Source organism: Bos indicus x Bos taurus, chromosome 4 (assembly GCF_003369695.1).
Source record: "Bos indicus x Bos taurus breed Angus x Brahman F1 hybrid chromosome 4, Bos_hybrid_MaternalHap_v2.0, whole genome shotgun sequence".
NCBI classification, from domain to species: domain Eukaryota; kingdom Metazoa; phylum Chordata; class Mammalia; order Artiodactyla; family Bovidae; genus Bos; species Bos indicus x Bos taurus.
Genome location: NC_040079.1, coordinates 110,304,898 through 110,328,917, shown reverse-complemented (window position 1 = coordinate 110,328,917; position 24,020 = coordinate 110,304,898). Strand labels below are relative to the sequence as shown.

The 24,020-nt window shown below is 35.8% G+C and overlaps 1 protein-coding gene across 7 annotated transcripts in view; it reads left to right on the top strand.

The window, feature by feature from the left end:
- Nucleotides 1-24,020, top strand: part of AKAP9 (A-kinase anchoring protein 9) — a 165,384-nt gene that overhangs the window by 124,313 nt on the left and 17,051 nt on the right. For 6 of the 7 annotated variants that reach the window (XR_003510874.1, XM_027540209.1, XM_027540208.1 and 3 more), the window contains 12 exons: nucleotides 1,449-1,625; nucleotides 6,573-6,677; nucleotides 11,816-11,968; nucleotides 12,303-12,482; nucleotides 13,448-14,524; nucleotides 15,718-15,858; nucleotides 16,338-16,826; nucleotides 17,266-17,329; nucleotides 17,415-17,536; nucleotides 18,100-18,291; nucleotides 18,567-18,755; nucleotides 21,263-21,407. Coding sequence is in view for 6 of the 7 variants with exons in the window: in XM_027540209.1 (XP_027396010.1) it covers nucleotides 1,449-1,625; nucleotides 6,573-6,677; nucleotides 11,816-11,968; nucleotides 12,303-12,482; nucleotides 13,448-14,524; nucleotides 15,718-15,858; nucleotides 16,338-16,826; nucleotides 17,266-17,329; nucleotides 17,415-17,536; nucleotides 18,100-18,291; nucleotides 18,567-18,755; nucleotides 21,263-21,407 (3,034 nt within the window). In the remaining variant the exon portion in view is untranslated. The remainder of the gene's footprint in view (nucleotides 1-1,448; nucleotides 1,626-6,572; nucleotides 6,678-11,815; nucleotides 11,969-12,302; nucleotides 12,483-13,447; nucleotides 14,525-15,717; nucleotides 15,859-16,337; nucleotides 16,827-17,265; nucleotides 17,330-17,414; nucleotides 17,537-18,099; nucleotides 18,292-18,566; nucleotides 18,756-21,262; nucleotides 21,408-24,020) is intronic. The other variant, XM_027540210.1, reaches the window with a different exon arrangement.

The window sequence follows — 24,020 nt, the reverse complement described above, 5'->3', positions numbered from 1 at the left end:
TTTTCAAAATCAGAAACTTAAATATTACTTCAATATGAGAAGGTAAAGATACCAAAGAAGTATAAAATACCTATAACTCATTGTCGTAAAATGTTATCTACAGTCTTATTTAACAAAAGGTGTCTTTAAAAACAAAAAACCAGAAGGAATCTGATGTAGAAAAGCGTTATCTACTGGAGCAGTAGAAAAGTTAGCAGTCCCCACAGTTCATAGTCATTCATCGTGTTCCTCACATATTCTAGATTTTGAAAAATAGCTGTGTGTTTGTTGAATCTGAAAAGAATATTTAAGCTCTAGAACTTAGTCTTTCCTACTATTTGTTTCCTTATTATTAAAAAGGGTAATTTGCCTCATTCATAAAACTTTAGGAAACTAAGTTAGGAAACTAACAAAAAGTATGTGTTTGATTTTCTTCCAAAACATTGTGATCCATTTGTTTTCTTCTTATTTAGCCAGATCTGATTCTCTAGCTTCTGATTTTCTCAGGACCAAAAAAAAAAAAAAAAGAAACATCTAGCTGTTACCAGTACACTGTGCCATTTTGCTCTGCCTGCTTTATTGTCTTCTCCTTTAACCTTATTTCAAGTCTTAGTCCAGCCTTGGTTGTTCAGGCTTCTCCTCAGGCTTTATTACTGTCCTTTCTCAACCTCTAATTGTAGGTAAGCTAGCATTTCTTTTAATGTTTTAAGGAAGAAGTGCCATTTTTAGATAATTTCCTCTAAGAATCTCACTGAAATAAGGTAGAGTTTCTTTTTTCTTACCATCATATTTCTTTTTTTAATAAGCTTTCTCCATTTGAGCACAACTAATTTCACAAGCTCTTTTACTGATCTTTCCTATATCCTTCCATCTGCTTCTTATCCGAATCACTTTTTCAGGGCACATGGATCCCTTGCACTGCCTGGCATCCTGATCCCTCTCCTAGGCTGGTGGAATGTGTGGGCTGAAAAGCTTTTTTCCAAGTAACTGTATTAAAGGTCCCTTCTGTCCCTATGGTATTTTAGAACCACTGTATTATTATATATGTTGATAAACCGTTGGTGGAAAGAAAAGTATAATCCGTGAAAGTTTTTTAGGTCATTGTATCTCACATATGAATGTAAGTACTGTGTAAACTTGTTTTCTTTATTAGGTTTTAGTGTGGTTGTGCCATTAGAGCTAGCAATTCAACATTATTCAAAAATGCATTTATTTTTTCCTCCTAGCTAGGGAAAGCCTTAGTCTTAACAGAACTCTCTTAAAAGAATTGGTGAAAGCAATATTATTTCTCTTTAGTGCTGCTTAGAAGCATCAACTCAGAAAACGTTGCTGTAGTTGGAGGTGATAGTGCCATCCTTATCAAAAATACAATTAAGCATAGGATCTAAAAAAATCTGAAAGGAGGATAGATTTATTACTAACATCCTTACATATTTTAACATTACAGTTTTTGCTTATTATATTTCCAGGTTGAGCAGTTAACAAATCATCTGAAAGAAAAAACGGACAAGTGCAGTGAGCTTTTGCTGTCTAAAGAGCAGCTTCAGAGGGATATACAGGAGCGGAATGAAGAAATTGAGAAATTGGAGTTCAGAGTAAGGGAGCTGGAGCAAGCCTTACTCGTTAGTGCAGACACTTTTCAAAAGGTGTGACATTTTCTTTGGGTTAATTTTATCAAGTGTTTTAGTACAGATTATGCTTAGTTGCATGAACATGTTTATTTACATAAAAAAATTACTAAGGACTCTTTTTTTTTTTTTTTTTAGTTTTCTGAATGTTGAGGTTTTTTTTTTTTTTTAATTTTATTTTATTTTTAAACTTTACATAATTGTATTAGTTTTGCCAAATATCAAAATGAATCCGCCACAGGTATACATGTGTTCCCCATCCTGAACCCTCCTCCCTCCTCCCTCCCCATACCATCCCTCTGGGTCGTCCCAGTGCACTAGCCCCAAGCATCCAGTATCGTGCATCAAACCTGGACTGGCAACTTGTTTCTTACATGATATTTTACATGTTTCAATGTCATTCTCCCAAATCTTCCCACCCTCTCCCTCTCCCACAGAGTCCTTTAGACTGTTTTGTACATCAGTGTCTCTTTTGCTGTCTCATACACCGGGTTATTGTTACCATCTTTCTAAATTCCATATATATGCGTTAGTATACTGTATTTATGTTTTTCCTTCTGGCTTACTTCACTCTGTATAATAGGCTCCAGTTTCATCCACCTCATTAGAACTGATTCAAATGTATTCTTTTTAATGGCTGAGTAATACTCCATTGTGTATATGTACCACAGCTTTCTTATCCATTCATCTGCTGATGGACATCTAGGTTGCTTCCATGTCCTGGCTATTATAAACAGTGCTGCGATGAACATTGGGGTACACGTGTCTCTTTCCCTTCTGGTTTCCTCAGTGTGTATGCCCAGCAGTGGGATTGCTGGATCATAAGGCAGTTCTATTTCCAGTTTTTTAAGGAATCTCCACACTGTTCTCCATAGTGGCTGTACTAGTTTGCATTCCCACCAACAGTGTAAGAGGGTTCCCTTTTCTGCACACCCTCTCCATCATTCATTATTTGTAGACTTTTGGATCGCAGCCATTCTGACTGGTGTGAAATGGTACCTCATAGTGGTTTTGATTTGCATTTCTCTGATAATGAGTGATGTTGAGCATTTTTTCATGTGTTTGTTAGCCATCTGTATGTCTTCTTTGGAGAAATGTCTATTTAGTTCTTTGGCCCATTTTTTGATTGGGTCGTTTATTTTTCTGGAGTTGAGCTGTAGGAGTTGCTTGTATATTTTTGAGATTAGTTGTTTGTCGGTTGCTTCATTTGCTATTATTTTCTCCCATTCTGAAGGCTGTCTTTTCACCTTGCTAATAGTTTCCTTTGATGTGCAGAAGCTTTTAAGGTTAATTAGGTCCCATTTGTTTATTTTTGATTTTATTTCCAATATTCTGGGAGGTGGGTCATAGAGGATCCTGCTGTGATGTATGTCCGAGAGTGTTTTGCCTATGTTCTCCTCTAGGAGTTTTATAGTTTCTGGTCTTACGTTTAGATCTTTAATCCATTTTGAGTTTATTTTTGTGTATGGTGTTAGAAAGTGGTCCAGTTTCATTCTTTTACAAGTGGTTGACCAGATTTCCCAGCACCACTTGTTAAAGAGATTGTCTTTAATCCATTGTATATTCTTGCCTCCTTTGTCAAAGATAAGGTGTCCATATGTGCGTGGATTTATCTCTGGGCTTTCTATTTTATTCCATTGATCTATATGTCTGTCTTTGTGCCAGTACCATACTGTCTTGATAACTGTGGCTTTGTAGTAGAGCCTGAAGTCAGGTAGGTTGATTCCTCCAGTTCCATTCTTCTTTCTCAAGATCGCTTTGGCTATTCTAGGTTTTTTGTATTTCCATACAAATTGTGAAATTATTTGTTCTAGCTCTGTGAAGAATACTGTTGGTAGCTTGATAGGGATTGTGTTGAATCTATAAATTGCTTTGGGTAGTATACTCATTTTCACTATATTGATTCTTCCAATCCATGAACATGGTATATTTCTCCATCTATTAGTGTCCTCTTTGATTTCTTTCACCAGTGTTTTATAGTTTTCTATATATAGGTCTTTAGTTTCTTTAGGTAGATATATTCCTAAGTATTTTATTCTTTCCGTTGCAATGGTGAATGGAATTGTTTCCTTAATTTCTCTTTCTGTTTTCTCATTATTAGTGTATAGGAATGCAAGGGATTTCTGTGTGTTGATTTTATATCCTGCAACTTTACTATAGTCATTGATTATTTCTAGTAATTTTCTGGTGGAATCTTTAGGGTTTTCTACGTAGAGGATCATGTCATCTGCAAATAGTGAGAGTTTTACTTCTTCTTTTCCAGTTTGGATTCCTTTTATTTCTTTTTCTGCTCTGATTGCTGTGGCCAAAACTTCCAAAACTATGTTGAATAGTAATGGTGAAAGTGGGCACCCTTGTCTTGTTCCTGACTTTAGAGGAAATGCTTTCAATTTTTCACCATTGAGGATAATGTTTGCTGTGGGTTTGTCATATATAGCTTTTATTATGTTGAGGTATGTTCCTTCTATTCCTGCTTTCTGGAGAGTTCTTATCATAAATGGATGTTGAATTTTGTCAAAGGCTTTCTCTGCATCTATTGAGATAATCATATGGTTTTTATTTTTCAATTTGTTAATGTGGTGTATTACATTGATTGATTTGCAGATATTGAAGAATCCTTGCATCCCTGGGATAAAGCCCACTTGATCATGGAAAAAGATTTTCCATGCAAATAGGGACCAAAAGAAAGCAGGAGTAGCAATACTCATATCAGATAAAATAGACTTTAAAACAAAGGCTGTGAAAAGAGACAAAGAAGGTCACTACATAATGATCAAAGGATCAATCCAAGAAGAAGATATAACAATTATAAATATATATGCACCCAACATGGGAGCACCATAGTACGTAAGACAAATGCTAACAAGTATGAAAGGAGAAATTAACAATAACATAATAATAGTGGGAGACTTTAATACCCCACTTACACCTATGGATAGATCAACTAAACAGAAAATTAACAAGGAAACACAAACTTTAAATGATACAATAGACCAGTTAGACCTAATTGATATCTATAGGACATTTCATCCCAAAACAATGAATTTCACCTTTTCCTCAAGCGCACATGGAGCCTTCTCCAGGATAGATCACATCCTGGGCCATAAAGCTAGCCTTGGTAAATTCAAAAAAATAGAAATCATTCCAGGCATCTTTTCTGACCACAATGCAGTAAGATTAGATCTCAATTACAGGAGAAAAACTATGAAAAATTCCAACATATGGAGGCTGAACAACACGCTGCTGAATAACCAACAAATCACAGAAGAAATCAAAAAAGAAATCAAAATTTGCATAGAAACGAATGAAAATGAAAACACAACAACCCAAAACCTGTGGGACACGGTAAAAGCAGTCCTAAGGGGAAAGTTCATAGCAATACAGGCACACCTCAAGAAACAAGAAAAAAGTCAAATAAATAACCTAACTCTACACCTAAAGCAACTAGAAAAGGAAGAAATGAAGAACCCCAGGGTTAGTAGAAGGAAAGAAATCTTAAAAATTAGAGCAAAAATAAATGCAAAAAAAACAAGAGAGACCATAGCAAAAATCAACAAAACCAAAAGCTGGTTCTTTGAAAGGATAAATAAAATTGACAAACCATTAGCCAGACTCATCAAGAAACAAAGGGAGAAAAATCAAATCAACAAAATTAGAAACGAAAATGGAGAGATCACAACAGACAACACAGAAATACAAAGGATCATAAGAGACTACTATCAACAGTTATAAGCCAATAAAATGGACAACGTGGAAGAAATGGACAAATTCTTAGAAAAGTACAACTTTCCAAAACTCGACCAGGAAGAAATAGAAAATCTTAACAGACCCATCACAAGCACGGAAATTGAAACTGTAATCAAAAATCTTCCAGCAAACAAAAGCCCCGGTCCAGACGGCTTCACAGCTGAATTCTACCAAAAATTTAGAGAAGAGCTAACACCTATCCTGCTCAAACTCTTCCAAAAAATTGCAGAGGAAGGTAAACTTCCAAACTCATTCTATGAGGCCACCATCACCCTAATACCAAAACCTGACAAAGATGCCACAAAAAAAGAAAACTACAGGCCAATATCACTGATGAACATAGATGCAAAAATCCTTAACAAAATTCTAGCAATCAGAATCCAACAACACATTAAAAAGATCATACACCATGATCAAGTGGGCTTTATCCTAAGGACTCTTGATATTGTTGCATAATGTATCTGTATGTCTTCATTAACATCATAACCATTTCTGTTTATTCTTTTTTTTTTTTTTTAAACTTTACAAATTGTATTAGTTTTGCCAAATATCAAAATGAATCTGCCACAGCTATACATGTGTTCCCCATCCTGAACCCTCCTCCCTCCTCCCTTCTCCCTCCCCATATCATCCCTCTGGGTCGTCCCAGTGCACTAGCCCCAAGCATCCAGTATCGTGCATCAAACCTGGACTGACAACTCATTTCATACATGATATTATACATGTTTCAATGCCATTCTCTCAAATCTTCCCACCCTATTCTTTTCTCCAAATATCCCTTGCATACTGGGTCCTGATTAAGAAAGATTAAGCCAGAAGACTTAATTACCCTTTTAAGCATTAATAAGATTCTAAAATAACAGCCAAGTGAAAATCTGTAGGCACCAGTTCAGGCTGTAGGCACCAGTTCAGGCTGATGCCGTGCCCTAGGCTAAGAAGCAGTGAGATCTGTTCCTATTATGCTAAAGAAAAGCAGGATAAGGAAATTTGGGAATGTAGGAGATGAGGGGATAGCCTTCATTTTACCTGAGAAATGAATTTTAAGATTGTCAGGCATTCTTGTTTTAATTTATATAAAGTACATTCAAGAGTGAATGTTGTAACTTTTGATTGTTCACTAATGTAGACTACTTCTAATTCAAGAAACACTTCTCCAATTAAAATGGATAATTAGGATTTAATGTCTGAAATTTTGAGAAAATTTTTATGTATTTAAAGGTAGAGGACCGAAAACACTTTGGAGCTATAGAAGCTAAAGCAGAATTGTCTCTAGAAATACAATTGCAGGCAGAGCGAGATGCCATAGACAGAAAGGAAAAAGAGGTAAGTTTATTTTTAATGACAAAATGTGGCTTGAATTACTTTAGAAAATTTAATTTGATTAGAATGGAGTTCATGGTGTGAAACCAAAGTATATAGACTGTTTCTTAGCTCATTGCCTAAGCTGCCGTTGAAGGCAGTAAACATTTAAACGAGTAAACTGGAATGAAGAAGAGGGGACACATGGCCTGGACAGAGAAGGGAGTTTTGAGGACAAAAAGGTGGCCAGTTTGGTAGGTATGAATTAAATGAAGACGAGAGGAGAGAGAGAGAGTAGTGTTGGGGCACAAGGAAGTATCTTCCTCCTGGCCTTGCCATGGGCTTTGAATTACTCCTGCTTTCCTGTGGAGTTTGTTTTTTCTAAAGTTATATTTCCCTGGGAGATAGTAGTGACTTTTTACAGTGTACTAATATACATCTTCTTAATTCTATAAAGTTCTTTTATGTTTTTCTGCTCCCTCCCTTCCCCCTACCCCAAGAAAACCAGAAGATGCACTTTTAAAACTGCCATCATTTTCAAGTCCTAATTATTTGAACCTTTGTCTATCATCAGTTTTTCTCTAGCATATTGTTCCTTGCTATCTAGCTATAGCATATCATTTTAAATGTTTCAAAAGTTTCAATTACATTTTTATCTCTTTCCATATAATTTTCTCAGAACATTTGATGTGTATTTATTGAGTGTAAACAGTTTATAAGTGTTAATGAGTACTTTGAAAAAAAGAAGATTGATTTAGATGTCACCTAAAACTATAGCTCAGAGAACTTGTAGTTTAGAGAAGAAAAAAGTCATCTATATAAATGATGGAAATGATTATTTTCATGAAAATTATTATTTTCTCATTATCTCATAGTACTAACTAATGTTTATCTGAGAGATTCTTATTTTACTTTTTGGCTTTTATGTGAGTGACTGGGGACACTTTTGTGGACATATAATCACTTTTGTTAATGTGTGCTTCAAAAAAAATTAACATTTAAAGATTTCTCTTACACTAAATAATCAAATAGATGATCTGCTTTCTAAAAAATGGGACTCCAAAACTGGTCACAAGGCAGAAATAATTGATTAAATATAGTAAAATTTTATATTGTCATTTGAATTTTATTTAACACTACTTAACCTCTTAATTTCTTGAAGTAAGGATCTAATAAGTGTCTCCTACTTAGAATTATATTTGTTGGAATTACAACAGACCTTAGAGAGCTTGTATCAACTAGCTACCAGTTTTTACAGATGAAACAGAGCCAGACTTGCTGAGTGAGTAAAGAATTAAGTTGACAGCTAACCTTGATCTACTCCAGTATCCTTGCCTGGGAAATCCCATGGACAGAGGAGCCTGGCAGGTGACAGTCCATGGGGTCACAAAAGAGTCAGACATAAGTTAGCGACTAAACAACAAACTTGGTCTACTAATTTTGAATAACAGTGACAAGTGTTCTCTCAGAACCTAGTCACTCAGTAAGTGGAGACTGAAAGATAGGGATGTAAAATTGAAACCTATCTTTTAAAGAAAATAACTTCTTATGCATTCTTTCCTGCACTAGACAAATGTTTTCAGATATCTGACAGTATAAACGTAGGATGTCTATGTGTTGTTATATTTGAGATACCTCCCACTACTCTGATAGCCTAATTTGTGTACAACTTTTTAAAAAGTTTATTACAATATTTAGAAATGCAGAGTGAAAGAACAGAAAACCTTAAGATAGATAAGGGTTTCAGGCTGTATAAGAGGAGAATAATGTGGAGAGAAATAGAAGAGTTACTTTAAGAAAAAGATGCTTTCAATAGGATAGGTTTTAAGTAGAGCGACTTAGCAGCAGCAGCAATGAGATCGAACTTACAAATGACAATAATAAATAATAATAGTTAACTTTGTTGAGGTCTGTGCTAGAACGTGGTCAGTATTTTAATTAATGCCTTGTGTCCTTAACCTTAAACTCTCCCTGAGGATAGGTTCTTTTGGTGTTTCCACTTTATTGAGTAAACCAGATCTTAATAAAGGTTAAGGAACTTGCTCATGGTCACACAGTAAGTAGCTGAACAAGAATTCCTCCTCAATTTCTCTCATTCTGGAGCTTTGTGATGCTTTACTGCCAAAACATCCAGGCATGTTTTGCCTTGCTGATGAGAAATTATCATAAACAGTCATTCAGTATTTGTTGAATTGCCATGTGTAGAGCACCACTGTCCAATTTTAAAACCAGCACCAATTTCAAGGAATCTTCTGTCTAATTAGGATATATATATGTATTTATGTGCTGGACTGTGATAAGTTGCTTCAGTCGTGTCCGACTCTGTGATCCCGTGGACTGTAGCCCACCAGACTCCTCTGTCCATAGGATTCTCCATGCAAGAATACTGGAGTCGGTTGCCATGCCCTCTCCAGGAGATCTTCCAGACCCAGGGATCTAACCTGTATCTCTTATGTCTCCTGCATTGGCAGGAGGGTTCTTTACCACTAGTGCCGCCTGGGAAGCACGTGTGTGGTGTGTGTGTGTGTGTGCGTGTAGCCCATGTGTGTGTGTACACATTTGAAGCCAGTGTGTGTGTACACATTTGAAAGAAAAAATTCTTAAAACACAAATAGGTGCTAATTAATGTAATCCAGACAATCTAGATATCATTTGGTAGCTAAATTAAACAAGGTTAAACCAAAAAGCTGCCATTCTATTTTTAAACCTTAATAATATTTTTCTGGTTCTTGGTTATCATAGCCTCAGTAATAAGACAGCCAGGGACCAAAACTGAAGTCTTGGCTGTGAAGAGGAAAGAATGCCTCACCGTGTCATTTTGGGAATTGAAGTCTCTATTTTGATGCCTCAAGTTCAGCTGCTTATGATGGGAATGTTAGTGCTTTAGATGAGTGCTTCTGAAACTTGAATGCGCTATGAATCCCCTTAGGGATCGTTTTAAAATGAAGACTGATTCAGTAGGCCCAGGGTGAGGCTTGAGAATCTGTGCTTCAAACATGTTCCCATGTGATGCTAGTTCTCCTCCCGGGACTACACTTTGAATATTAAGGCTAAGAATTTGACCATAACCTGTTTTATCAAAAAAGAAAATAAGTGTGAGGTGAGACAGGCAAGGGCAGCAATTTTGAGCTTAAATATCTATGTATGTGTTGAAATAATACCTTGTCACCAAAAGTAGTCAGAGAAGATAGAAGTATAAATGTCATCTATTAGGTAACTTTGAAGAAGATATAATCATCACAATTTTCAGGAGACTAACCTGATAATTATATGTGTGCAGCTAATAACTATATTTCAGGTGTTATTACTGAGCTTAATACCAGTATTAAAGAAAATTATTTAAATGTAAGTCTTAGACATTAGTTATTAGAAGTAGGATAAATAATAGTTAAGAATGTCAGGTTCCAGAGGTAAACTACTGAGGTTCAAAAGTGACTTCCACATACTAGCCTTGTGACTGCAGAACAAGGGACTCCTGTCTCAGTGACTCCCTTCCTCATCTCTGAAATGGAGATAATTCTAGTAAAGATGTATAAAGTCATTGCTACTGCTGCTGCTAAGTCGCTTCAGTCGTGTCCAACTCTGTGGGACCCCACAGACGGCAGCCCACCAGGCTCCCCCGTCCCTGGGATTCTCCAGGCAAGAACACTGGAGTGGGTTGCCATTTCCTTCTCCAATGCATGAAAGTGAAAAGTGCAAGTGAAGTCGCTCAGTCATGTCTGAGTCATTACAGGGCTTTTAAAGAATAATACATATAAAGCATATCATGCAGTGTCTTAACAGTGAGTTGCCTGTAAGCGTTAGTTGCTCGGTCATGTCCGACTCTTTGCAACCCCACGGGCTTCTGTCCATGGAATTCTCCAGGCAAGAATATGGAGTGGGTTTCCATTCCTTTCTTCAGGGGATCTTCCCGGCCCAGAAATCGAACCTGAGTCTCCTGCATTGCAGGCAGATTCTTTACCATCTGAGTCATCAGGGAAGCTATAAATGATGGCTATTTATTACTAATATAAATATGATTTCTGTTACAGAAATATTAGGTTAAATGATTTTGAAGGTCTTTGCTTTGCTAATGCTAAGATATAATTCTGACTACGTGTACTCAGTCACTCTGTCGTGTCCGACCCTTTGTTACCCCATGAACTGTAGCCTTAGAGGCTCCTCTGTCCATGGAATTCTCCAGGCAAGAATACTGGAGTGGTTGCCATTTCCTCCTCCTCTGACTACATGTTGGTGTGTAATCAGAATGTGCCCCCTTTCAAGTTCTAAGATGATGAATGATTTATAAGTATTCTTTGGGCCAGCTGCCACTAAATGCTGCCCTTGTATCTTGGGTTGGTCTTAATGCAGCAGTTTTGATCATTAGATAAATAAGCATTTGAAAATCCATTCATTAAAAATGTAGAAGAACTTGCAAAGCATTGGGGTAAACAACTGTTCCTGTCCTCAAGCAAGCCCAATTTTTAAAATATAAATAGCTGTTACTATTCACCATTAGTTTCAATCTCTATATAACTATCAAAGAGCAATTGCTTTACCATTAGTGATAATCTGTGCTCAGAGCTGAATTCAGTTGTCTTATGCATAGGAACACTCTAGTTATTCTCCTAAAATGGTTTACTAACTTACTCTGTAAGTTTCTGTGTGTCAGACCTAAGTATCTCTTGGTCTTAGAGTCTGCCTCTGCTCCCTTCTGCCCAAATAAGGCATGTGGCTGCCAAACCTTTTATGGGGTTAAGTATTAATATGGACTGAATTGAGTTAGTCTCATTTGGTGGCTAAAATAACTGACTTAATTCTACAGTTTTCTTGAGCCTTTTTGATAGCAGTTAATTTAACATAAAATAAGATTTAAAATGTGGATTCTTTCCCTTCCTCTCATAACTCTTTTATGCTTTATCAGGAGATAATATTTGGTAGGAAATGGCTCCTTATAGCCTTCCTCTGGGAAGGATAGTTTTAAAGTGTTTAGTTTGAAAATGTCTGGAAACCACGCAGTTATATCTGGCTTAGAGAAACCCCTTTCCTTTATTTTCATGGCTCACCTGTTTTAAGCATGCATCCTGTAGAGCTTAATCCAGCAGTCTTCATTCTCTCTTGACAAATAAACATCTATATGAACAGTATTTTTCTCTCTCCCTTTGATAATTTTGATATCAAAGATCACAAACTTAGAAGAGCAGTTAGAACAGTTCAGAGAAGAACTGGAAAATAAGAATGAAGAAGTCCAGCAGCTACATATGCAGTTAGAAATACAGAAAAAGGAATCTACTACCCGCCTACAAGAACTTGAACAAGAAAACACATTATTTAAGGTAATTGCTCAAGGAAAACTTTGCCTCTAAATAATTCATTGTTTTTGTCTTGTATAGTCATAAGTATTAAGCATTTGCTAAATCCAGCTGCTACATAATGCTTAACAGAGGAATAATAGCTGCAAATGGATTTGCATAGAGTTTATGTTCAACCCAACATATGAAAAATTTTGGAGACCTGTATCAAAACATTTTAAAATTTATTGATTTACAATAATTATATAGTAGCTTTGAACATTTTGGGTGCTGTAGCTTGGTAAGAGTTAATTGACAGAATGGTCTAAAGATCACATGTAATGCTCTATCCAACTGGGATGGTTATCTTTGTTCCTAGGATGAAATGGAGAAACTGGGATTTATCATAAAGGAATCTGATGCTATCTCTACTCAGGATCAACATGTACTGTTTGGGAAATTTGCTCAAATAATGCAAGAAAAAGAGGTAGAAATTGACCGATTGAATGAGCAAATTATGAAACTTCAGCATCAACTTAAAATGACGACAGATAACAAGGTACACTAATTTAAAATTACTATATGAAACTATTTAAATTAGAATTTTATTTTTATTGAAGTAGTTGATTTACACTATGGTGTTAATTTCAGGTGTACAGCAAACGGATCTAGTTTTCTCCAGATTATTTTCCATTATAAGTTATTACAAGATATTAAACAGAGTTCCCTGCTTATACAGTTAACCTTTCATGCTTATCTTTTTTATGTATAGTCATTTGTGTTGCTGTGAACATTGGGGTGTGTGTATCTTTTCAAATTAGACTTCTTGCCTTTTCTGGATATATGCCCAGGAATGGAATTGCTGGATCATATTCTGTTTTCCTTTTTTTAAGGAACCTCCATACTGTTTTTCATAGTGGTTAAGCTAGAATTTTAAAGGGCAAAATAGTTATTTTTCAGTTTATTTTTTAATGTAAAAACCAAATAAAACCTAATTCTCTTTTATCCATTAATTTTGATTTATTAAGACATCTTAGTTTAACAAGCTATGTGTATTTGTATCCATTCCTAATATTGTCAAACATTTTTGATGTTTCATAGTCTCTGGTACCTCAGATTTCGTCCTATCGTTCTAACCGAAATATTAAAAACTTCAAAATTCTTCTATTATGTTTGAGTTTTTAAATAAGATAGTGATATTTAAGCACTATCTGTTATAGACTTTTATTTTAATACTTTTCATCCTTTTCAATTAGAATATATTGATACTGACTATTTTACTTTCAGGAAATCAGCTATTAAATGCATAAATTACTCTATATTTAATAATTTTCTGAAAGAAGTTCTAGTAAGGTCATTTTTGGTATGATGTAAGACTGGTGGTCTATATTAAAATTTAGTATTTCTGAGAAGTATTTTTGTGTATATGATCAACACTTTAATAAGATATTGCCTTAATAAAATAAAATTCCCCAAATATAAATACATAGTTATTACATATGTTGCTTTTTTCTTAACTGATAGGTTATTGAAGAAAAAAATGAACTTATAAGGGATCTTGAAACCCAGATAGAATGTTTGTTGAGTGATCAAGAACGTGTGAAGAAAAATAGAGAAGAAGAAATCGAGCAGCTGAATGAAGTGATTGAAAAACTTCAACAGGAATTGGCAAATATTGAACAAAAGACATCAGTGGTTGCTAATTCTCTCCCAGAAGAAGCAGATAGTTTAAAACATCAGTTGGATATGGTAACAGCTGAAAAATTGGCTTTGGAACAGCAAGTAGAAAACACTAATGAAGAAATGGCCTTGACAAAAAATGCACTTAAAGAAACCAATTTAAAAATGAACCAACTAACAGAAGAATTATACAACTTAAAGAGAGAACGTGAAAAAAGTGAAAAAATCCATAGCATACCAGGGAAAAGTGTTAACTTGGCCATAGATGACCTGAACAAAAACAAACCAGGACTAGAGGTAGTCCTTCCTGAGGACGCTCTTCAGCCCCTAGAAAATCAGACTTACCTCAATTCTTTTGAAGAAAACAGCAAAGTTTCCATAAGCAGCTTGGAAACAAAGGTGCTACAGCTCGAGAGCACTGTGAGCGCAAAGGACTTAGAACTCACCCAGTGCCGTAAACAGATGAAGGACATGCAGGAGCAAGGCCAGTCTGAAAAAGAAGTGCTGGAAAACAAGATTGTAAACCTACAGAATACACTTGAGGAAAAAGTTGCCGCTGCTCTTGTGAGTCAAGTCCAACTTGAAGCAGTTAAAGAATATGCAAAATTCTGGCAAGATAAACAATCAACTTCATCAAAACCTGAAAGAACGAATATACAGAATTTGACTCAACTAACAGAAAATGAAATGGAGTCAAATGTGTCAGCACTGACCTTGAGAATATCAGAATTAGAAAGCCAGGTGGTTGAAATGCAGACTAGTTTGATTTTAGAAAAAGAACAGATAGAAATTGCAGAAAAAAATGCTCTGGAAAAAGAAAAGAAACTACTAGAACTGCAGAAGCTATTGGAGGACAATGAGAAAAAACAGGGAAGCAAAGAAAGGGAAAGAAGCCCTCCAGGAGACTTTGAAATTCTCAAGGTTAGTTTGTATTTGATCTTTTTCACTTAAATACCTTAAGAAACTCTTTTCCCTTTTCCTTAAACTTACTGCTAACTTATTAAATTCAAACAATGCTCTTTATATCTAGCAACTCCATATATAAAGGGTTTTTATTTTTAAAAAATGACCATTCTGTATGGTCATATTATTATCACTAGAATAATGGATACAAACTGTATTTTGTATAGTTTTAAAATCACAGTATTTATTTTACTGCCATAGTCATTATGAGCAGTCGTAAGTAGAGCAGTCCCAAGAAACGTGGAAATGTTAAGGATAGCAAATGTCCTCTGGAACTTGTGTGGATTTTTTCCCTCTTTCTTCCAATATGCATGGTAAGTGTTATCATTCCTTTTACACAATGAAAAATATCAGAATATATTAGTGTTCTAGTGCATTAATGTATGAGTGATAAATCATTTGCTTTTACAGATTCTATACCTGTTAGATTTCATCCTTTCTTCTCTGAAAGTCTGTTTATGTGAAGTTCTGAAAGCGTAGGTATTAGCATAGGACAGATGTGGAAGGACTTTAATTTTCAGATTCTCACTTTATATATTTGTAATTTTGAGTACTGTGTAGTCTTATCTGAACACCAGAAATTAACTGATATATTAGGTTCCTATGAATATTTATTTGTCAAAGAGTAGTGATTCTTTCCATTTACTAGGCTTTTTCCTTCTAGCTAACTGAAACTATATAAATTACTGTAAATAATATTTAAAACAGTAATGTGACTTTCCATATGATTAAAATATCTTAGTAAGATTTTATTATTTCTTAGTATCTAAGAAATATCTTACCAAACCACCTCATATCTTTTGAGGAGAGTGATATAAATATGAAAAATTTTTGAATAGATAACTGAAACTGTTTCATTAATTATAAAATTTTTTAGGATATATTCTAATGACCTGATTTACCTTTCATTCCCAGAAAAATCATTCTGTGTGTGTGTGTGTGTGTGTGTGTGTGTGTGTGTGTACTGACTCAAGAATATAAATTGATGGTTCTGAAGAGTTTCCCTATTTGTTGAAAGAACATGGGTCTATTTAACCCCTTTAATCTGATAGGCAGTTGTTCCTGAAAAAGCTTTATTGAAATATTCAAGTACCTTGAATTTGGCTTTATTTTTTGAAAATGACATGTTTGTGTTTTCCACTACCATTTAGACAACTGCTGAGCTGTTTCATACCAATGAAGAAAGTGGACTTTTTGGTCAGCTTGAGACTGTTAGAGCAGAGTCTGCTGCTACTAAAGAAGAACTTGCCAGTTACAAAGAGAAGGCAGAAAAACTTCAGGAAGAACTTTTGGTAAAATTAATAACATAGCTTCTATTTCTACCTATTTTATTTCAAAGTGTATATTCTCTTAATATGAAAACAATCTCAGATCTATAATTTAACAGCTTAGGGAAAAAAAATCTTTCATAAATTTGATGAAAAGTTATTATAAATTTCATTGCTCTCATCTTTCTTGTTTGGTTTTCCTTGGAATCTCTTTTAATCTCTTAAAAGGGGGATGCTTTTAATCTTCTAGTCTAGTTAATAAAGAAGGAGAAGGACGGATGTTAACCCCTGAGAACCAAAAATAGAGTCCGATAAAATGATTTCACTTCTGTGTTAATCTGTGACTTTATATATATGCAAATGTGTATGAAAACTCTGTTTCTGAAATGTTTTCCCTGTTATTCTGTGGAAAATGAGCATACTAACATGATTATACTCTCAACCCTAAATTCTACATGTGATATTTTTACCTGAATGTTCTAAACTGTTGTTTTATGTTTTAGGTAAAAGAAACATATACGGCATTTCTCCAGAAAGATTTAAGCCAAGTTAGGGATCAACTCAAAAAGGCAGAAGCAAAATTATCCTGCTTCTCAGAAAGAGAAAATAATACTGAGGTACAAGAAGATAGAAAGGTCTGCACATTAGAGCCACTTCCTATAAAAGTGGGTCAGAGCTCCGCATCCCAGACAGATGGGACCCTCAAGGTCAGCAGCAGCAATCAGACTCCACAAGTTCTTGTTAGAAATGCAGGAATCCAGACTGACTTACGGAGGGAATGTTCATCAGAAGAAGTCACTGAAATAATTAATCAGTTTACTGAAAAGATTGAGCAGATGCAAGAACTACATGCTGCCGAAATCCTGGATATGGAATCCAGACACATTTCAGAAGCTGAAACCTTAAAGAGGGATCACTATGTCACTGTCCAGTTGCTGACAGAGGAGTGTAGTACCTTGAAGGCGGTGATCCAGTGTCTGAGGTCTAAAGAGGTATTTGGTTTTCACAGTGTATTTTTTCAGCATTCTGTGGTTGTTGTTGTTTTTTTTTTTTTTTTCCCAAAAAAATTTTATGTTGTTAAGAGACAAATTTGGGGGCAATTTCTTCCTTATAATAAAACTACAATTTAAAATCTATCTTTTGTGTACAGTCAAATAGTAATGTCCCACAAAGCTCCGGTGCAGATTTAGAACCTGATGTTATCATTCCTTAATTTCTGTCCCTTATTGTAATATATTAAAATTAATGTCTCTTATTGTAATATCCCTGAAGAAAAAAATTAAAGCCTTACTGTAAACCATGGATAGTTTTATTTATTGTGAAAGGTGTGACATATTTGTTTGACAGCATTACAAAAAAAGTAAAATGTTCATTGGACCTTTTTTTTTAATAAAGCAAAACATGTTTTATTTCTTTGTTTTCTCTGATTAGGGCTCCTCAATTCCTGGGTTAACACATTCTGATGCTTACCAAACTAGAGAAATATGTTCCAGTGGTAAGTTATATAAACTGGAATTTTTATAGTACTTACTTAAAAAAGTTTGTTTCTCTTTAATAGTCAATGGTTTTCTTTATTTTAGATTCTGGATCAGACTGGGGTCAGGGAATTTATCTTTCACAAAGTCAAGGATTTGACACGGCATCGGAAGGCCAAGGAGAAGAAGGTGAAAGTTCAGGAGATTCATTTCCAAAGAAAATAAAGGTACTAAAAGACAGCCATCTTTCAGTAAAACTTAGCGAGTGTAGTTTCTATGTTGAACATAATAGTTTATTAGAAGTTAGTATAGAAGATCTTACTATATTAAGATCTCTCTGAAGAGAAAAATTCATAGCTAGAAGGAAACTTGTGGCTCTATTTAGTTTTATTTCTGTATTTTACAGATAATTAGAGTATATTTAATTGTATAAAGATTTTTAAAACTTTCCATTCCTAATATTTTTGTTTGCCAAATTATTAAAGCAGTCTCAGTCTAGAACCTATCTTCTACATATTTCTTTTGGTCAAATTAGTGCCTGATATAAATCCAAGAAGAGCACGTTAGATAAATAGAAAGAACCTAGGAGATGAGTGCCACGTAAGGGCATAGGCAGTCTTCTGGGATTGGTGTGCCCCTCTGGAGGAAGAAAGTGTTCAGTGATGGCAGGCTGGCGTTTCCTTTCTGCAGTGGCTTTTCTAAATCTGTCTGTCTGGGATTCCTCTTTTCATGTCTGACTTGACAGTTTTTGAAAATGTCTTAATTCTGGCTTTTGTGTTGTGGCTTCTAGGGACTGCTGAGAGCTGTCCATAATGAAGGCATGCAGGTGCTCTCGCTCACTGAGTCTCCCTGTAGTGATGGAGAAGACCATTCTGCTCAGCAGACATCAGAGTCTTGGCTGGAAGAGAGAAGAGCTTACCTCAGTACAATCTCATCTCTTAAGGATTTAATTACCAAAATGCAAGTTCAAAGAGAAGCCAAGGTACTCAAAGACTATTGTGCATCTAAGTAGCTTTATATGATTTTTATCAATAATAAGGCACTTTGTTTGCCAAATTAACTGTTGTCTTTTATGATGTTTTTCACATAAATTTCTATGTATTGTTTAAATGCTCCAAGTTGCACACTTGAAAGTAAATTTGTATCCTCTTAGACTTGCAATGCTGATTCTGGTTAGCAGACAGATACCTTGAACAGATACCTAGAACAGTTCTTAGCTTATTTGAAAACTAACTTTTGTTTTTTGTACTCTGCCAGGTTTATGATAGTTCTCAACCTCATGAGAGCACCTCTGACTGGCGAGGTGAACTTCTGCTTGCTGTTCAGCAGGTTTTCTTAAAGGAGCGCAGTGTTTTCCTAGCCGCATTTCAGACCGAGCTGACAGCTCTAGGTATAGGAGATGCGGTTGGATTATTAAACTGTCTGGAACAGAGAATACAAGAACAGGTATCAAAATGAGACTGTAAGAAAAACTTTAAAACAAAGAATGCTTTTTAATAGTAATGAGAAAATGAGTTATTTATTAGTTTATTAGAAATATTTATAGTTATTTATATAAAATGAGTTATTTATTAGTTTTAGAGTAAATCTTAAGGTTAAAATTTTAACAGGAGCCACTAAGAATATTTAGGATAAAAAGTATTACTACAGATATTTTCTCTTATGTTAGAAAATAAGCAGGACTAAAAATTAATGAGTTAATCATCCAATTTGGGAAGTTAGAAAAAGAGTAACAAAATAAGTCTAAAGAAAACAGAAAGAATAAAATACCCTCAGTTCTCTTCATTTGCAGCAGTAAGACTGGTAAAGCTGTTGTGAATACCGAGCCATTGCCAGCAGGGAAAGCCTGTGAGTCCCTGGCGGTGACATTTTTGTCAAGCAGTCAATGTGTAATCTTGTTTTATGTGCATTTCTGTTTAAAGACACCCTGTTGATTATGTATTGTTGAATCTTTAACATTGAACTCATGGCCAGCTGCACTGTAACTTAAAACTTTTCTAACACATGCATCTTCTCTGTCATGTGTCTTTCAGCCCTGTTGTGCTTAGGCATACTGGACAGTACTTCATGTCTGTGTTTGGGAACCATTTTAAACAGCAAAATCATCAGTAAAAAGCACAAATGTACCCAAAATATGGCACTAAAAGGATGACAGAAAGGACACTTGTTTACAGCATAAGAAATAAAAAGATGGCAAAATATCACCTTGCTCGATTTCCACTAGAAACATGTGAATGTGGCAGTTTTAATTTCTTGCCGCTCTATGCACATGTTTGAGAATGACTGTTAAGAGCATCACAAGTATTGAATTTAGGGTCACAGATAAATTTTCATGAGTAGACATTCTTAAATATGTAATCCACAAATAGGCTCAACTGTAATAAAGAAAAAAGAAATTAATGAAATGGATACACTGGTACAGTAGAGAGGATGAAAAGCTAAAAGTTGACTCTGAAAGGTAAATAAAATAGAGGCTTTTCTGGAGACTAAGTTAAGGAAAATGGTAAAACACCCTTTAAATTTTGGCCACAACATGAGGCTTGTGGGATTTTAGTTCTCCCACCAGGGATCAAGGGGCTTCCCCAGTGGCTGAGCAGGTAAAGAAGCCTGCAGTACAGGAGACACAGGAGACGTGGGTTTGATCCCTGCATTGGAAAGACACCCCCTGGAGAAGGAAACCACAACTCACTGTACTAGTCTCGTCTGAAAAATCCCATGGACAGAGGAGACAGGTGGGCTACAGTCCAGAGGGTCTCAGAGAGTCAGCTAGACACAACTGAGCGACTAAGCGCACAGGCAGGCATGCCACGGATGGAACCGGCACCTCTGCAGTGGAGTGCAGAGTCTTCAGCGTGGGACACCAGCAAAGTCCCAAATGTGTTGATGTATGGCAGAACCAATACAATATTGTAAAGTAATTAGCCGCCAATTAAAATAAATAAATTTATATTTTTAAAAAGAGGAAAGTCCCAAATGTAATTTTAAAAATAATTATTTACAGTAGCATCAAATGGACAAATTCCTAAAAGTATACGTACTACTAAAACTGATGAAAAAGTAGAAAATCTGAGTAGACGTATAACAAAGAGTAAAATTCGTAGTTTTAAAACTTTTCACAAAGTAGGGCTCAGGATTAGATGGCTTCACGAGTGAATTCTCCCAAATGTTGAAAGACATAATACTAGTTCTTCACAAATTCTGGCAAAATAAAGAAGGAAACACTCGCCAGCTCATTCCATGAGGCCAGTATTGCTCTAAGTCTAAAACCAGACAGAAATATCACAAGAAAAGAAATCTACAAACCAAATACCTAATGAGAATAGAACAGTCAGTGGGAAAATGGACAGGTGTTAAAGTATGTGCTCATGAAAGAAATAAAAGAGTATCCAATAAATATATGAAAAGATGCTCAAATAAAATGTGCTATATTATTCATAGCAGGCAATACTACATGACACTGAAATGAGTGTGAAGTAGAGCCAGGATGGTTCACCAATGTATCCAGTGAAAAAAGCAAACATGAATACAGTATGATGCCATTTATATGAAGTTTTGAAACACGTAAAACAGAACTGTGTATATTTTAGGGGTGTGTGTGTATGTAGTGTATTACACAGAGTGCATGAGAGTAGCACCAGACTTAGAACCTAGTTGTTTCTTGAGCAGATGGTGCAGAGGACCGTGTGTTCACGGAGTTGTGCCCGAGGGACTTCAGCTGTGTAGGGGCTATTTCTTGGGCTAAGTACATGCGTGTTCATTATATTACTCATTATATTTTATCGTGTGTTTAAAGATTTTTGAAATAAATGCAAAGACTAATAATCTGTAAAGTAAATCCTAATGATCAGGAAGAGAAAATTAGTAACTTTTCCCAAAATTTTAGCATGTCATACTTCTTCAGACTTCCTGGTTTGTTATTGTCTTTACAACCCTCTTGACTTTTTCTTTTACAGGGTATTGAATATCAAGCAGCTATGGAATGCCTCCAAAAAGCAGACAGAAGGAGTTTGTTAGCTGAAATTCAAGCACTGCATTCTCAAATGAGTATTAAGAAAACGACTCTGAAAAGAGAGCAAGAAATTGATCAGCCAAGCCAAGGTATGCTATAGGACAGGCTCATATGGTGACATAAATGGGTGAAAGAAACTGTTTCATTTTGTTTCTCTTGTTATTATTCAGTTAAAACACATTTCTTCTTTGTCACATTTTTTCCTCATTCTCCTATCAGTATGTTAATCTGCATTAATTACTCTAGGGATTAAAGAGGTCTCCAGTTTGTTTTAAGATATATGTATAAAAGATATATACACACACATGTATAATACTAAAAATATTTTTTAGAATTGAAATATATTTGTTTACATAGGGTTTTCTAGCCAGGCAAAAACTCATACTCAGCTTTGGGAATGAGATAAAAAATGCTCAGTTATGCTATGCCATCTAAGCTTATTGCTCCATCTTAAAAAAAAAAAAAAAAAAGCGATAGTTCTTGAAATTGGGAGGAGGTGGTGGTGGTGAATGCTAGTGGTAAAGAATCTGACTGCCAGTGCAGCAGACTTAAGAGACTCAGGTTCAATCCCTGGGTCGGGAAGATCCCCTGGAGGAGGGCATGGCAACCCACTCCAGTATTCTTGCCTGGAGAATCCCATTGACAGCGGAGCCTGGAGGGCTACAGTTCATGAGGTCGCAAAGAGTCAGACATGATTTAAGTGACTTGGCACGTACGGCAGTGGTGGAAGTAAGGGGGTTATTGCTCAGTCGCAAGAGAAAAAATGCTGTGTGCGCCAAACAGGCTGGTAAGGACGTGCTTTAAAATAGCACAGGACTTTGCATTTATCTCCTATGGCTGAGTAAAAGTTCCCCAGTCGTGTCCAACTCTGTACCCCACGGACTGTGGCCCACCAGGCTCCTCTGTTCTTGGGATTCTCCAGGCAAGAATACGTATGAAGTGGGTAACTGTTCCCTTCTCCAGGGGATCCTCCCAACCCAGGGATCAAACCCAAGTCTTCCACATTGCAGGCGGATTCTTTATCGTCTGAGCCAACAGGAAAGCCCTTTATCTTCTACAGAAGTTGAAATTGACTTCAGCTAGCTATGTGTGGAGAGAGAATGATGGTAACTCTTACAGAATACTTCAGTCCAAGAGACAGCAATTTTCTGACATATAAACAGATTGTTGTTATTTAGTTGCTGTCCAACTCTTTTGCGACCGCATATGCTATAACTCATCAGGCTCCTCTGTCCATGGGATTTTCCAGACAAGAATATTGGGGTGGGTTGCCATTTCCTTCTCCAGGGGATTTTCCCGACCCAGGGATCAAACCCACATCTCCTGCATTGGCAGGCAGATTCTTTACCACTGAATCACCTGAGAAGCCCATATAAACAGATATATTTAATTTTAATTTAAAATGAGCAGGCATTGCCTTGATCAGGTTGTTTAGTTATTAAGCTCATTATCTTTCTTTGTTTTGAAGCTTTGTGTGAGGATAACCTAAAAGAAAAAGAACTCCTCAATGGAAATAACCATTTCTTTTTTAATACCTTTTTTGTATTTTCAAACTATAACATATATATAGAAAATTACAAAATGCAGAAATATACAATATAAACACTATGAAATGAGTTCCTGTGGAAACCTCACCCGTATCAAGTGTTCCAGAAGTCTGCTTCTGCTACTCTGTAGTGATATAGAACACATGTTCCTCTGTGGTACTCTAGAGGTAACCATTATCCTGAGTTTTTAACTGCCTTTTTACATATTCCTAAACCATGTAAGTTTAAAGTATTTCCTGCTCTTACACTTTATCACTCTGATAAATTTTTGTGTCTTATCTCTTTCACCTCTCTATGACATTCTTCTGCGTTACATTTATCTCTAGTTCATTTTTGTTACTATATAGAATTCCCTTGTGTGACTACTTCACAGTTTATATCAATTTATATATTCATTCTGTGGTTAAACATTGAGGTTATTTCTACTTTCTGGCTGTTAAATTCAGTACTGTTCTGCACATGGTTATGCCGTGTTTCTGATGCATTCTTGCATGAGTCTTCTGGATACGTATATTGCTAGGTCATAAAATGTATATATTCAGATTTATTAGATAATGCCCGACTCTTTACCAACACGGTCATATCAGTTTGTGCACTTTCTAGCAGTATAGCTCTAGAAAGTTCTGTTGCTTCACATTTTTGCCAAAAGTTGATGATGTCAGCCCTTGATTGCCCGTCTAGTGGGTATGCAGTGGATTGCTATTATGGTTTTAATTTACATTTCTCTAAGTTTGTCATATGATTATTGGCTAGCTGGATTTGTGCTACTGTGATATGCTTGTTCAGATCTTTTCTTCACTTTTCAAGAGGAGTATCTGTTCATTAGAGCTGATTTCTCTCAAAATCATTAGACATTAAAGTGAGATCTGAATTTTCATCATGTGTAGAAAGGATACATATCTTTGTTTTCATTTTGGTTTAATATAAAGGTAGAAACACGCATCAGATCAGATCAGATCAGATCAGTGGCTCAGTCGTGTCTGACCCTTTGCGACCCCATGAATCGCAGCACGCCAGGCCTCCCTGTCCATCACCAACTCCCGGAGTTCACTCAGACTCACGTCCATCGAGTCAGTGATGCCATCCAGCCATCTCATCCTCTGTCGTCCCCTTCTCCTTCTGCCCCCAATCCCCCCCAGCATCAGAGTCTTTTCC